Source organism: Typopeltis vanoorti, chromosome 15, assembly GCF_054136105.1.
Source record: "Typopeltis vanoorti isolate ZY-2024b chromosome 15, IOZ_Tvanoo_1.0, whole genome shotgun sequence".
NCBI classification, from domain to species: domain Eukaryota; kingdom Metazoa; phylum Arthropoda; class Arachnida; order Uropygi; family Thelyphonidae; genus Typopeltis; species Typopeltis vanoorti.
Genome location: NC_143563.1, coordinates 73,802,900 through 73,816,066, shown reverse-complemented (window position 1 = coordinate 73,816,066; position 13,167 = coordinate 73,802,900). Strand labels below are relative to the sequence as shown.

The 13,167-nt window shown below is 33.2% G+C and overlaps 1 protein-coding gene across 1 annotated transcript in view; it reads left to right on the top strand.

Moving 5' to 3' along the window:
* LOC150098890 (CDK5 regulatory subunit-associated protein 3) overlaps positions 1-13,167 on the top strand; it is a 143,934-nt gene that overhangs the window by 93,325 nt on the left and 37,442 nt on the right. The window contains exons 8-10 of the mRNA XM_090405590.1: positions 2,052-2,217; positions 7,455-7,544; positions 10,649-10,769. Coding sequence (XP_090261716.1) covers positions 2,052-2,217; positions 7,455-7,544; positions 10,649-10,769 — 377 coding nt within the window. The remainder of the gene's footprint in view (positions 1-2,051; positions 2,218-7,454; positions 7,545-10,648; positions 10,770-13,167) is intronic.

Sequence of the window (13,167 nt, the reverse complement as noted above, 5' to 3'; positions counted from 1 at the left end):
CTCTGTATTCTGTAAGAGTAAAAGCTGACTTATTTGCCAGGAACTTTTGATATGCTTTCTTCTTTTCCTTCACTGCCTCTTTAACTTCCTGTGTCCACCAGGGAGTTCTGATTTTTTTATCCTTGCACAGAACCTCACCACATGCCTCTCTGGCAGAATCGATCAATGTTTTCTTCAGAGTTTGCCACTGATTCTCCAAGGTTTTATTCCTGTTCTCAAACTCTTTCATTTTCTTTTCAATAAACTTTCTGTATTTTAGTCTACAGTTCACATCTGAGAGCTGCTCAACTTTTATTCGCTTTAAAACTTTCTTACATGTTATTCTTTTCAATATGAAATTCAATTTTATCCTGCTCAAGACTAAATAGTGATCACTTCCAATTTCAAATCCTCTGTACACTCTGGTGTCTTGCACCAGGGAGAAAACATCACTATCAACAATAACATAGTCAATGAGACTTTTCTTATTCCTAGCCTCTTCTCTCCATGTGAATTTGTGCACATTTTTATGTTGGAACATCGTGTTAGTAATAACCAGTCCATGTCCTGAGCAGAAATCCAACAGATATTTGCCATTATTATTAGCTTTGCTCTTTTCTCCAAATTTTCCCAAAATATTTTTGTATGTCTCACAATCATTTCCTACTCTGCTATTTAGATCCCCAACAAGGACCAACTTTTCCTTTTTCATTGTGTCAGTTGCTTTTTCTAAAGCGTCAAAAAATTCCTCCACTTCTACCTTAATAGAACCTTCTGTGGGACCATAGGCACAAATAAGTCTCATTGTCCAGTTCCCCATTTTCATATTTGCCCACATTACTCTACTTGAGACTGACTGCCATTCAAGAAGATTAGCCTTGTATTTTGTGTTGAATACTATGGCTACTCCTTCTTTTCCTTGATGGTCATTGCCTGAATGTAACATTTTGTATTTATTGCTCAGAAAGATCTCACCAGTTTTTGTCTTTTTTTGTTTCAGTCACCCCTATTATGTCGATCTGGTACTTATCTAATTCCTCAGCTAGCTCCATTTCTTTACCATTCAGGCTTCTTACGTTGATAGTACCGATCTTTAACTCTGGTGATGTTTAGTTGGGGTTTTCAGATTTGTTCCAGTAACTGACTTTTCGCTCTTTGCCCTGGTTCCCTGGCGAAAACAACGGGGGCCTTGTTTAACCGGTTGACGCCCCAGCCGGCATGAAATTTTGTCATGTTGTACCATCATTTTTATTTTGGTTTAACCAATAAGAATACAATTTGGTCGGCTAAATCCCAAATTGCCAGCCCATCCTCGTTCGTTCAGTATCAAAGTAGATACCCAACAGGGTGCACCACGAGAAGGTGAGGATTGGACATTAGGTCAGAAGCCCTGGTCGGTTCTCTGCATTCCTTTAAAGGCTATGTGGAGGTCTCCTCTCAGTTATGCAGCTTTGATCCTTAAGCACCCCAGAAAAATAACTTCTGCTATTAAACTAGTTTATAATACCTCCAAGCATTTAGTTTCTAACTGATGGAATACTTGTAAAACTTGAAACATATCTAAGAAGTGACTCTTACTCCAGTATGAGGGAGTACAGTAGGAAATTCATTTGTGGTACTGAAAATTATCAGTTTTGAATTCAAATTATACAACATTTATATATAGTTTTTTTTCTGACTTTTAAAATTTTTATTTTTGATTTCTGACCCAGCTTTATGACTGAGATTGGTTCATTTTTCATGTTAAAAATTAAACAGTTGATTATAAGTGCATAATTTATAAATTTAATGAAGACACAACAGATACAACTCTGCATTTACAATGTATGCAGAGTTGTATATGTTGTGTATCAACATATCGTCAAAATGGAAGCTGATATTAAGAGTATACATGCCAGCAGTGCATGAAACCTCTTACTATTGAAAACATGTAAGTGCAGAAATGTTCATTATTTTTTTCTTTCTGTGAGGTAAGTGTAATAGGTTAACAGTAGCAAGTGTTGTTTGAGGTAACTGTATATGAGGTGTGTGTTCCTGTGCATTATCTAACATTTTCATTATTATTCCCACAGTTCAGATATGGAAGAGCACTCTTTGCCTTTGCTAAAGTACGTTATTAGTAAAGGCAATACAACTGTGTTTGAATGGAAAACAGGAAATGTACCTGTACCTGAAGAAATAATTGAATGTAGCAAACCCATTATTGTCTCCAGTGATAATGACCAAGATGTTGATCAGGTATGTTTTTATATGTGAGTATATTTAAATTTGGTTACTTTAGTAAGAAATTGTTATTGTATTAAGTGTCAATTATAGTTCAGTCTTAAACAATTTTCCATGATGCACACATTATCTTAGGAGCCTCATATTGGACTGAGATAATCTTTGAACGTGGACTGAGCATGCTAAGTGCTTTTAAAAATATAAATTTATATTTTTAAAATTTTTTTCGAATGAAAAAAATTTGGATATTTCAATGAAACATTGGTGGTACACATATTATGTAAGTTAATAATGGTTAACAAATGTGAAGAATAATAGAATAGAAGATCTGTTGACGACATTCAAAACAGACATGGGTCACAAGTGATGTGTGTAATTATTTACTCATGTCTCAGTCACAGCTGAGGAGTAAGCAGAAGAACGCACATGTACATGTACACTATTATAGTTCAGTGGAAACAGTAGTTAGCTTTTGTAATTCAAATCAGGATTACTTAACTCCATTCAGACTTATAAAAAAAAAAAATTCCATTGAACTCGAACTGTGTGTGTGTGTGTGTGTGTTCTTCTATTTAATCAGCTGTGATCAAGATATGAATGAATAAATAAATAAATAAATAGACCAAGACACAAGCAAATAAATACATTTGAGATAGGCATGCAATCAGAAAGCTGTGATTCAGATAGTGTCATAAAGTTTCACAAGTTTCATTTGATTACAGTACTGTTGATCATGTTGTTCGAACATTCAGAGTTCAAAGGAAATGAGGTTTTTATAATTTGAATAAAGGGTTACATAAGTTACTCTTTATTTGAAAAAAAAAAATTGTACGGTTAAATTGTAATTTTATCCAAGTTCTATAACATCAATGTGCAAAAAAAAAGGGAGAAAGAGGATTGGTCAAGGTTACAGCCAATAGCTATAGCAAGAGACCAGAAAGTATGACTGTCGTTTGGACATGATGCAAGTTTTTCACTTTTCTTCTTCTTCTTCAAGTGTCACCCCCCCCCCCCCCCACTAGAAGGAGATTGGCAACCATGTCACGGAACTTTTTTCTTTCTTTTGCTGCTCTGGAACATTTATGGTAATTAAAAAGCCGGTCCAGTCCTTAATGTCTTCAAACCATATTCTCCTGGGTCTGCCTCTCCCTCTTTTTCCATCCAGTTTCTCTGCTAATATTAATTTCTGAATGCTTTTTTGTCTAGTTAGATGTCCAAAATATTTAAGTTTTCATTCTTTAATTATTTTTTTAATGTTCTTTTCATTTTTGCTTTCTTTAAAATATTTTCATTTTCTCTGTCCATGGTTTATTCAACATTCTTCTGATGGTTCACATTTTGAAAGCTTCTAATTTTTTCTCTTCTTTTTTATTTAGAGTCCAAGTTTCACTGTTGTAGTGAAGGCTTGACAGATATAGCATTTTATTAATCTTTTTCTTGTGTCTATATTAATGTCTGGATGTTAGAACAGTTTTCATATTAATAAAGGCTTTTCTTGCTATTGCTATTCTTCTTTTTATTTCTTTAAGGGAATTTCCTCTGTAAACATTTGTCCCAAATATATGAAATAGTCTTTTATATATTTGGGACGTATTTTAGTCTCTTCAAATTTAGATTTGTTAATGATTTGGTTGTATCTATTTTGAGCTTTAATATAAAGAATTAATTTAATATAAAGATTGAGTGCAATATGCTTAATTCTCTGCTTGTATAACCTTAACACACACTTTTTGAATAACCAAGACCTAGATAAGTGATACCAATTTAAAATGGAATGGAAAAAAATGGAGAATAAATACATGCATACAGTAAGAATCATTTGCAGCACATTCACTGCAGTCATTTAAATAAGAACATGAAAACTTCAGTTTAACCAAGGCCTAGAAATCATGATGATTCTAGTTGGCATTCTTATAATGCCATACAACACATGATAAGAGCAGCTGTTTGAGAGAAAAAATCAGTAGTAGATTTTGATCTGAATTTCCAGTAAAAAGGATCACTAATCAGGAAGAGATCAAGAATGTTAAGAATAGTCAGAGTTATCTGGTAAACAGATCATTAGTAATAGTCGATGTCTTGGCATCTCCACTTGCTGGATCAGTGCATTTGAAAAAAAAAAAAGCCATTTGGAGTTGTAAATATTAAAATCTCTATGGAAGATGACTTTACTATTAGTAAGTTGGACTGAAGAAAATCAGTATTTAAAGAAATAAAGTTAAAGTCAGAATGGTTGAGAGTGATAGAAAGAACAAATTAACTTAACAGAAGGTGATAAGAGATTTTTAGCCAAAGAATATTGAAAACAGAAAATTTGAAGTTGGAAACATGTAAATAAATTTAATTTATCACATCCACACACAAAAAGTTGCAAAACCTATAGCACATTAGTGGCATGTGTGAGTGGAAATCAAGGCTCATCCAGGATTTGGAAACTGAAATAAGCAGTGCTTTCTTCTTCTTCGCCCATAGTCTGTGTAGACTATTGGGGCACTATAAAGGTGACAGTCCTAACATGTGCTCTCTTCAGGTGTTACTGTCTTGGTATCTTCCCAACAAGATGGAGAACAAATGAATTAGTCTTTTTCTGATATTATCTAGCCAGGTGCTTCTAGATCACCCCTGGTGTTTTTTACCAGACGTCAAACCCTCTAGTGCTATTTGAGGTAAACTATGTGATCTAACGATTAGAACTGTTTCCAATGTATTTTAGTGATATTTTCTTGTGTTCTGGCAATGGAGCAGATTTTCCTTCTAATCTCATCATTTGTTATGCGTGCAGTGTATGGTATCTTCAAACAGTATAGTATATTCTCCACAATGCCTCATGCCATACTGAATCGAAGACCTTCTGTATATTTATAAAATTGTGACATAGTATTTTGTTATGTTCTATATATTTTTCTCCAGTGAGATGTATTGTAAATAAGTGATCTATTATACTCCTGTTTTTATGGAATCCTGCAAAAATTTGAGTTTCTTAGGAAAAAGTAGGTATTATTGTGTGCATAGCAAATAGAAATGAACATCATTGAGGTTGGAACTAAACCGACATCTATTTGTGAAATGAAACAGATAGGTTTTGGGAGGTTTGCATTTTTTCCACATGTAATCCATCTCTCTTTAACCTTTCATATTTGTTATGAAAGGTTAAATGATCCATACCTGAAATTGAGAGGGACATGGAAGATGTAATATATTCTTTACATGGAGAATTTCACTGATGTGTTCTCAAATTGTTGCCTAAACAGTTTTCACTGCAAACCATTATTTGGACTCCTCCACACACACAGTTGGCAGAATTTATTAGCTGAACTGGAAGCCTCCTAAAGCTTACCTATAGTTTGATGTTGTATACTATTTAGTGACTAGCCTGCAGATAACCATTTTAAAGCAGCAGCATCAAAAAGTAGAAATGTTGGGTCTTTCCATGATGTCTGAACTCTGGAACATCACTCATTGCATTTGCAAAAAATGGAGAAAAAGTGAACTTGTCTTTGCTCTGGTGACCAAACAGTTTTTGCCGCTTCAAGTCTATAGTAACCAAAGTGATTGTATTACACCAAACAATGAAACTCATCTAGTATCTAATTGTGTCTAGCACTACAGAGACTTGGCTTTTCATTTGAGGGTTGTGGATGCCACACTTAGACTCATACCTACATTAATGTCCTCCGGTCTGATGATTTAATATTGATTAAGAGCTACTAATATGCTCACCATTGTGAAGGTATAACTGACTGGACTTCACTAAAGTAGTCCACACTGTGATAACCCCATGTTATCCTAAAAATGGTATTTCTTTCCAGAAGTATCCTAGTAATCAGTGGTGAGCTATAAGGGGCTCGTGGGGACCCTTTGTTAAATTTTTCTGAAATTTGCAAGCCTCTTGTTTAATAATCTTGTAGAACTAGAAAATACCACCATGGAATGTATACATGCTATTATAATTGCTACTTTAAGTTCATATGGATTTTCTGATAACTATATAAAAAATCATCTCATTGCATTTTGTTCTGATGGAGCTAGTGTAATATTAGGAAACAAATCAGGTGTTGCAATCAAACTTCTACAAAAATTTTCCAACGTTTTGATTTGGCATTGCGCTCATCGTTTACACTTAGCATTAGACGATTCGATAAAAAATATTAAAGAAATAAATCATTTTGAAATATTTATGGATAGATTATATGCTTTTTATCATCAATCACCAAAAAATCAACAAGAATTAAATACGATTGCAAAAGACCTTGGTATCGAAATTTTAAAGATCGGCCATGTGTTTGGACCACGAATGGCACTTTGTGGAGAAATTACCCAGTTTTATTTTACATCGAACGATAAATATAAGGGCTTTTTAAACAGACTTCTCAATTTGGAATTTTTAAAAGATCTAGTATTAATGATTGATATCCTACAGGAATTATCATATCTGTCAGAAGCTCTACAAAGTCACAAAATGGTAAGTATTATAAGGGCTAAGTTAGGCTTTTTTTTTTTTTTTTGCTCAACGATGCGAGTCTTTGTTAAAATTTCTATAGCTCACCACTGCTAGTAATCTGTAAATAAACTCTACTGTTCCCTATAACAAGGCTTATGTAAGTTAGCATGGAAGAATTTACAAAATTCAGGATGTTGAAGCTATCACAACATTGTTCCCAAATAGAGAAATAAAACAGGTCTTATTGTCATATTTTTTCAAAAAACCATGAATTGGATTGGTCCACAATTTTGATGCCTTATCCTGTTAGATAACTTTTCCCCCCTCCCCTTCTCTTTAAGGTATCTAGTGAAATCCATTGCATCAGAACTTGCTATGCCAGCAACCATCAACAAGGTATGCAGGATAATGATTGCATACTGCATGTATTAGTACAGTGAGAGGTGACTATAATACTTAGATGAAAATCACCTATTTTAGTTATCTTCATCTTAGTAACACCAGTCATGTCAGCATGATATTTCTGCATAGTCAAATCTCACAGTGGTAAATACTTTGATAACAAACTTGTGCACTCTAACAGTCTACTGAAAACTCCTTACCAAAGTCCCATAAGCATAACACTGTTAGAAAAAAAAATGTCAAAAAAAAACAACTATTCATTGTAATAAATTATTCCTATAGTTCCCACTGAATTAATAACATTATCCACTTAGATTGGTGTACCTTTTTATGTTATATGTTTTAACAATAGATAACATTATTGCTGTATTGTAGTGCCATATTTTAAGTTTGCTTTACTTAATATTAGATTGACTTTGGTGAATTTGGAATACCTTCTGACTCTGGTGATGATCATAGTTCTAGCACTCCAAATGGAGACTTTGTGCATGTAGAAAAAGTAAGTAATAAATTTAGATAAATGGTTTAAAATAGGGAACTAATTTTTTTTTTTTTTTTTTTTTTTTTTTTTTTTTTTTTTGTTAGCTTTAATATGGGACTAATGTATGGAAGTATGTTTTGTGTGTGTGTGTGTGTGTGTAATTGGTAAACATAAGAAATAAAATTGATATTTATTTTGTTTGGAGTATATGACTTTTGTAACATCTTCCAAAGCCTACTAGTTGTAAACATTTAAAGAGAAGTTGGTTTATTGTCACTTTCAATGTGGCGTTAGAGATGATGTACATCTTTTCAATAGTGAATAGTCCAACTCCTTACATGGTACAAGATACTTTTAACATCACACCTGACATTTGTTGTGGAGAAGAAAGCAATAAACTGATGTCATCACAGCACAAGTATGGATGGCATAGTTTTATTTCTGGAGGTGCATTTCAAAGTGTATTACAAGATAGTAAGCAGCATAGATTAAAAGAGAGAAAGAGCTTAACATGTGAGTTGAATTTCCATCACATTGTGTTCTTGTAAAAAGGCACCAATATTCTTAAAGATGGCATATTTTTATTAGCAGATAGCAATATGTCTCAGTCTTGGTGTGTACAGGTGATTTCTCGATGATTCAGGAATAATCTGTACAGAACAAGTTCCTGTAAAGAGTATTTGCTAGAGTAGATACGCTAGCAAATACTAGTAGAACTCTCCAAAGGGTTCTCACTATAATAATTCCACACTATTACATGTTCACCACTGAAGCTGAGAATATGAATGTGAACAAGATACTAAAAGACGCATTCACAGTAAAGATGTTTAATTAAAATACAGATATTTTGATGTTAAAACATGAATAATGAAAAATTCAAAAACAAAACAATGTATAAACACAGAGAGAGAGTGGTATCTTTTCATGTGCAGTCATGAGTGTGCCAGGTTAAAAATTATTGCAATATTGGGATCCTATACATATATTGAAAAAAATTAAAAATACAGTTTTTAATGACAATTTCCCAGACTTTGGCCATAGAAAGAAAGTCAATCATTGAGATTTAAAGATTTGGGTGATGAAGAAACTTTGCACTTTTGAAAAAATGTTCAAATTTGTAAATCAGCTTAGAATCCTTTAGCTAGTTGTTATGAACTTCATGTTCTGCAAGGCTGAACTTAAGATGTTTATTTAGTTCAATATAGGATTGGTTTTGGAAATATATTTTGCATATAGCCAGTTTGTGTAAACTAGAATAAGCTGCAATTATGGAAAATTTTATGGACTGCAGATAGCGATAGTGGTTGTACTTTTAAAGAAGGAAAAGGAACCTGATTTGATTGATGGATTTGTATGCGACTGCAAGATGAAATTTCTTTTAGGATACAAGCAACATGTTCAAAGGTGTCTTGAATATAAGGAATAGATATCATATGACAGTTAAATCTTCCTGTAGAATTGAGGAAAAAAAAACAGTTGAATAATGATAATGAATTTGTAATTCTTTGGTTTGCTTGATGGTGGAGATGTTCTGCTGATAAGAAATGCTGAAAAGTAGATTATGTGGACTCTTGATAGCAATAAGACTCCTAGTACAGATGGTGTCTCTCCAGTTGTGCTAAAAACTTATACTCCAGAATTAACACCAATCCTGTACTGCCTGTATAAGCTGTCATATTTATGTGGTATCTAACAAGCATGAAAGGAGATCTTTGTACAGCCTGTCTCTATAAAAGAAGATAAAAGTCAGTTCAAACTATTGTTCCATTGTCCTCAATACTTTCAAAATTAATACAGAAGATTATTAACAGCTTTTAAATTGAATGTTGCAAACAGTAAAAGCTTAGAGCCTCCACAATAGCTAACTGAATTTCCTAAAAAATGATGTTACAATCAGTAGACACAAGAAATGGCAGGAAATAGTATTCATATATGCAGAATCATACACAAACATTCACCAAATACTGTTTGTTGTCTTTAATTTACACTTTCTAAGAGAATAGTATTGATTATACTGTCCGCCACTAAGTCGCCATCCACTTTGGAAGCTAACTTCACACCAGCTCTGTAATTCGAGGAGATCAATTGTAAAGTTGGCTGACTGCTAAAGTTTTCATGTTATGTTTGATTTTAATGATACAAACTGCACATATTTAGTTTATTATAAAGATGTAAGGTAAGTGACAATTTAAGCTAACATTTTAAAATTAATACTTCATTTTCAGAATTCATGCTCTTCTTTCATCTTAAAAACACACACATCTTTATCAATCTTATTTTTAATAGATAGATTTTGGAGAAGCTGAAGATGCACACAGAATAATCACTGTTATATATCAATCAGTATTGTTCGGATTTAGTCTTTTCACATTATTGTTTTGTGTTCTGTTTGTTCCTGCCACCCCTTTGTGTTCTGTTATATGATTTCCCACCATTTCCATTGTTCTTTTTTTCTGCTAATTCATTTATTCTATGGAAATGGAACAGGGGATGAGTGTGGGGGGATCAATTTCCCCCCCCCCCCCCTTTAAATTTGCATAGCAAACCTTGCACGGTCTGGTCTCTAGAGTTGTTTGCTATAGCAAACATTGCGCTCTCTCCTTGCCTCCCTCTCCTGTGTGAATTGGTGGGCGGAATGATCTAGTTCTAAAGTTTCCAGACAAATCTGATAGAAAGAATCTTGTGCAATTCTTTCTGTTGGATTTGTTGCTTTACTGCAATTAAATGATATGATCACATATAATTGAATGATCACTTATCATGCATCATTTATATCACATTCATAAACATTACCAAACTGTTATTGAATTCTTTCTACACAGTTCACAGAATAATCATTGTTGAAATCTGCTACCATATAAATTATTAATGCACATCATTGCTTGTTTAACCTTACAATTTCTATATTCTATCAGTGTATTAAAGAAATGACGGTTATGATAGTAAAAAAAATAAACAAATAAATAAAATAAAATAAGTATGACATAGGATTAGCATGGCATGCTATATTTATAATTTTTTTGCTGCAATTTTAATATAATAAATATATAAGCAATAAAATTATCTGCATGTACAGTAAATACATCTTAAAAACACATCTTTATCAATCTTATTTTTAATAGATAGATTTTGGAGAAGCTGAAGATGCACAAATAGATTTTTACAATGGAGAACAGGAAGTTAATTGGGATATATCAATTGATTCTTCTGGCATTACTATAGAAAATGAGAAAGCCTCTGAAAGTAAGTATCCTCCGGTATTAATTTTAGATACTGAATGTTGAGTTGTCATAAATATGATCTATGAAGTCTATAAATCTACTGTATCTGTTTCATCTCCTGAAAGAAAAGGATGGTAATTCACTTTCAGTTGAAAGTTCTTTAAAAAAAGGTTCCTTGCATTCTAGTTAGGATTCAGGTGGAGGTCTTTAAAATAAAAAGACATGACTGCTGCTGGCTCAGCTATGCAGAGCTTTATAAATGCTATATAAATTCTAGAAATACCATGTGTGAAAAATTATATCAGGTGTTAATAAAATTGCTGGAGCTTAGGGCAACATAATCTGTCAAAAATATTCAGTTTACATGACAGCAAGTAGCAGTATCTATGCTATATCTTGCAACTGAACATAGATATTGGCGCATTATAAAAAACTGACCACCATTAAACCATGGGACCAGATGCTATTAGCATGAAAGTTTATAACATTTGTTCTAGCTATGTAAATTTATTAGGATTGTTCAAAACTAGACAATAGTTATTTCATCATCTGATGATACTATCATGTTGCTCAGTAGAGGTCCAAAGTAGCATACCGCTTGTTTGGTCATCGAAGTAGGTACCATTATGCTGCTTTTCATGAGCAGGATTGAGAGTATATATCAAATTCCTGATATGTACTCTTGGGGGGGGGGGGGGTATAGGATACTGTGATACTACTACATGAAATGTTTACCTAATTACCGACTTCCTGTTGACATCTCCACAAATTAAGTCTGTTATCTGCCAGGACTTCAATAGTGTCAGATCTTATATTTCAGTCTACTCAGGCACTTCTAACTACCTCAGTCGACCTAGATCTTTGTTTTTTTTTTCTGCCATCTTGATATCAAACACCTACTCTGCTGATCTTTCCTCTCTCATTCTGTTTAAGTGTCCATACCACCTCAAATTAATTCTACATGTGCATTCTTTCCTGAATGCCAATGTTGTCAAGTGATTCTGTTATTAATGTGCCATCTGCTCCCCCCCCCCCCCCCCAATCTTTCTCAGAACTCTCACATTTGTGGGCTCCATTCTTTGATCAACTGTTTTACTTCTAACCCAGCTCGAAGATCCATAAGTTAAAATTGGTTTGAGCACTGTCTTATGTACTACTAGTTTTGGTATTTCCAACTAATTTCTCTCTTATTTCATATAAATTTATTCACTTGACTCTCCCTTATACTAGCTTTGCTAATTTTGTTGCCTATTTCTATATTTAATTTGCCATCTTCATTAAAAAGTGCCTAAATAGCTAGAGTGTGTTTACTTGTTCTGTCGGTTCTATATTCAGAGAACCTACACATAAATTCCTGTTTTCATATTTTGTCTTTTTATTGCTGATTTTTCATGCTATATTTGTTAAACAGTTATTCAGTTTAATTAAGGAATCCTGCAAATACGTTGGGAGTATAACATCATTTAATTAAATTGCTGCATAAACAGTGATATCGATGTTTCTTTTATAAATGTAAGTGCAAAACTTACACAGGATATAATGCTATCTCATGTATGCTTGACTCAGGCTGATATTTAGTTAATGAGGCTGAAGTCCAGAGTTTATTATTTGTTCAAAAACAATATCTTGAAGAAGCAATAATCACAGAAGTAAAAGCAAATGGAGGTCGAAATATGTAGTTGCTTAATCACAACTGAACGTTTTTTGTTAGTGACCAACTTCTTCTTACCAATCTTGTTTATTCTCACATGCCCAAAATTCTGTTTTGATAACAAACTTTCTAGACAGAACAAGCAAGAGTATATTTATCTCCCATACAAAGTATAATCCAGTTGTTTCAAAATTGAAAAGTTTGGGTTCCTTGCATTCTGCAACAGATTCCATTTTGTGCTAACCAATCAAATTTTGTTGATTGGTTAGCACAAGACAGATTATTTTGACCTAAGGCTAATTTTCTTATTATAAATCCATGAAAAAGAAATTTTAGAGTGGAAGATTTGTTTAGCAAATGTGTTTTTTAAACCGAATTTGTGCTAGAGACTTTGGGATTTTTCAGTCGGTTGCGAGTAAGTTGGCTGTGATTAGAGCCGATTGTAATTTGCATGTAAATCCAGTTCCATTAATAATTTGTTTTAATAAACTAATGATTTTTATTCATAAATTATTAATGGAAATTTATTATTCAAAACCATAATTGGTACCTAACTTTTCTCCCATCTGCACTAGTTTTTAATGAATGCAAATCTTCAGTAATTGGCAATCAGCAATTATTATTATTATTATTTGACACCTCCAGGGAGTCCAAAGACTCATCGAGGGAGGGGGTACCTGCTCTACAACTCTGTCTCCACCAACTGACCTCAACTACACCAATGCCATTTACTGCTGACTACCGCCACTGGTATTTCCACAAACATCCA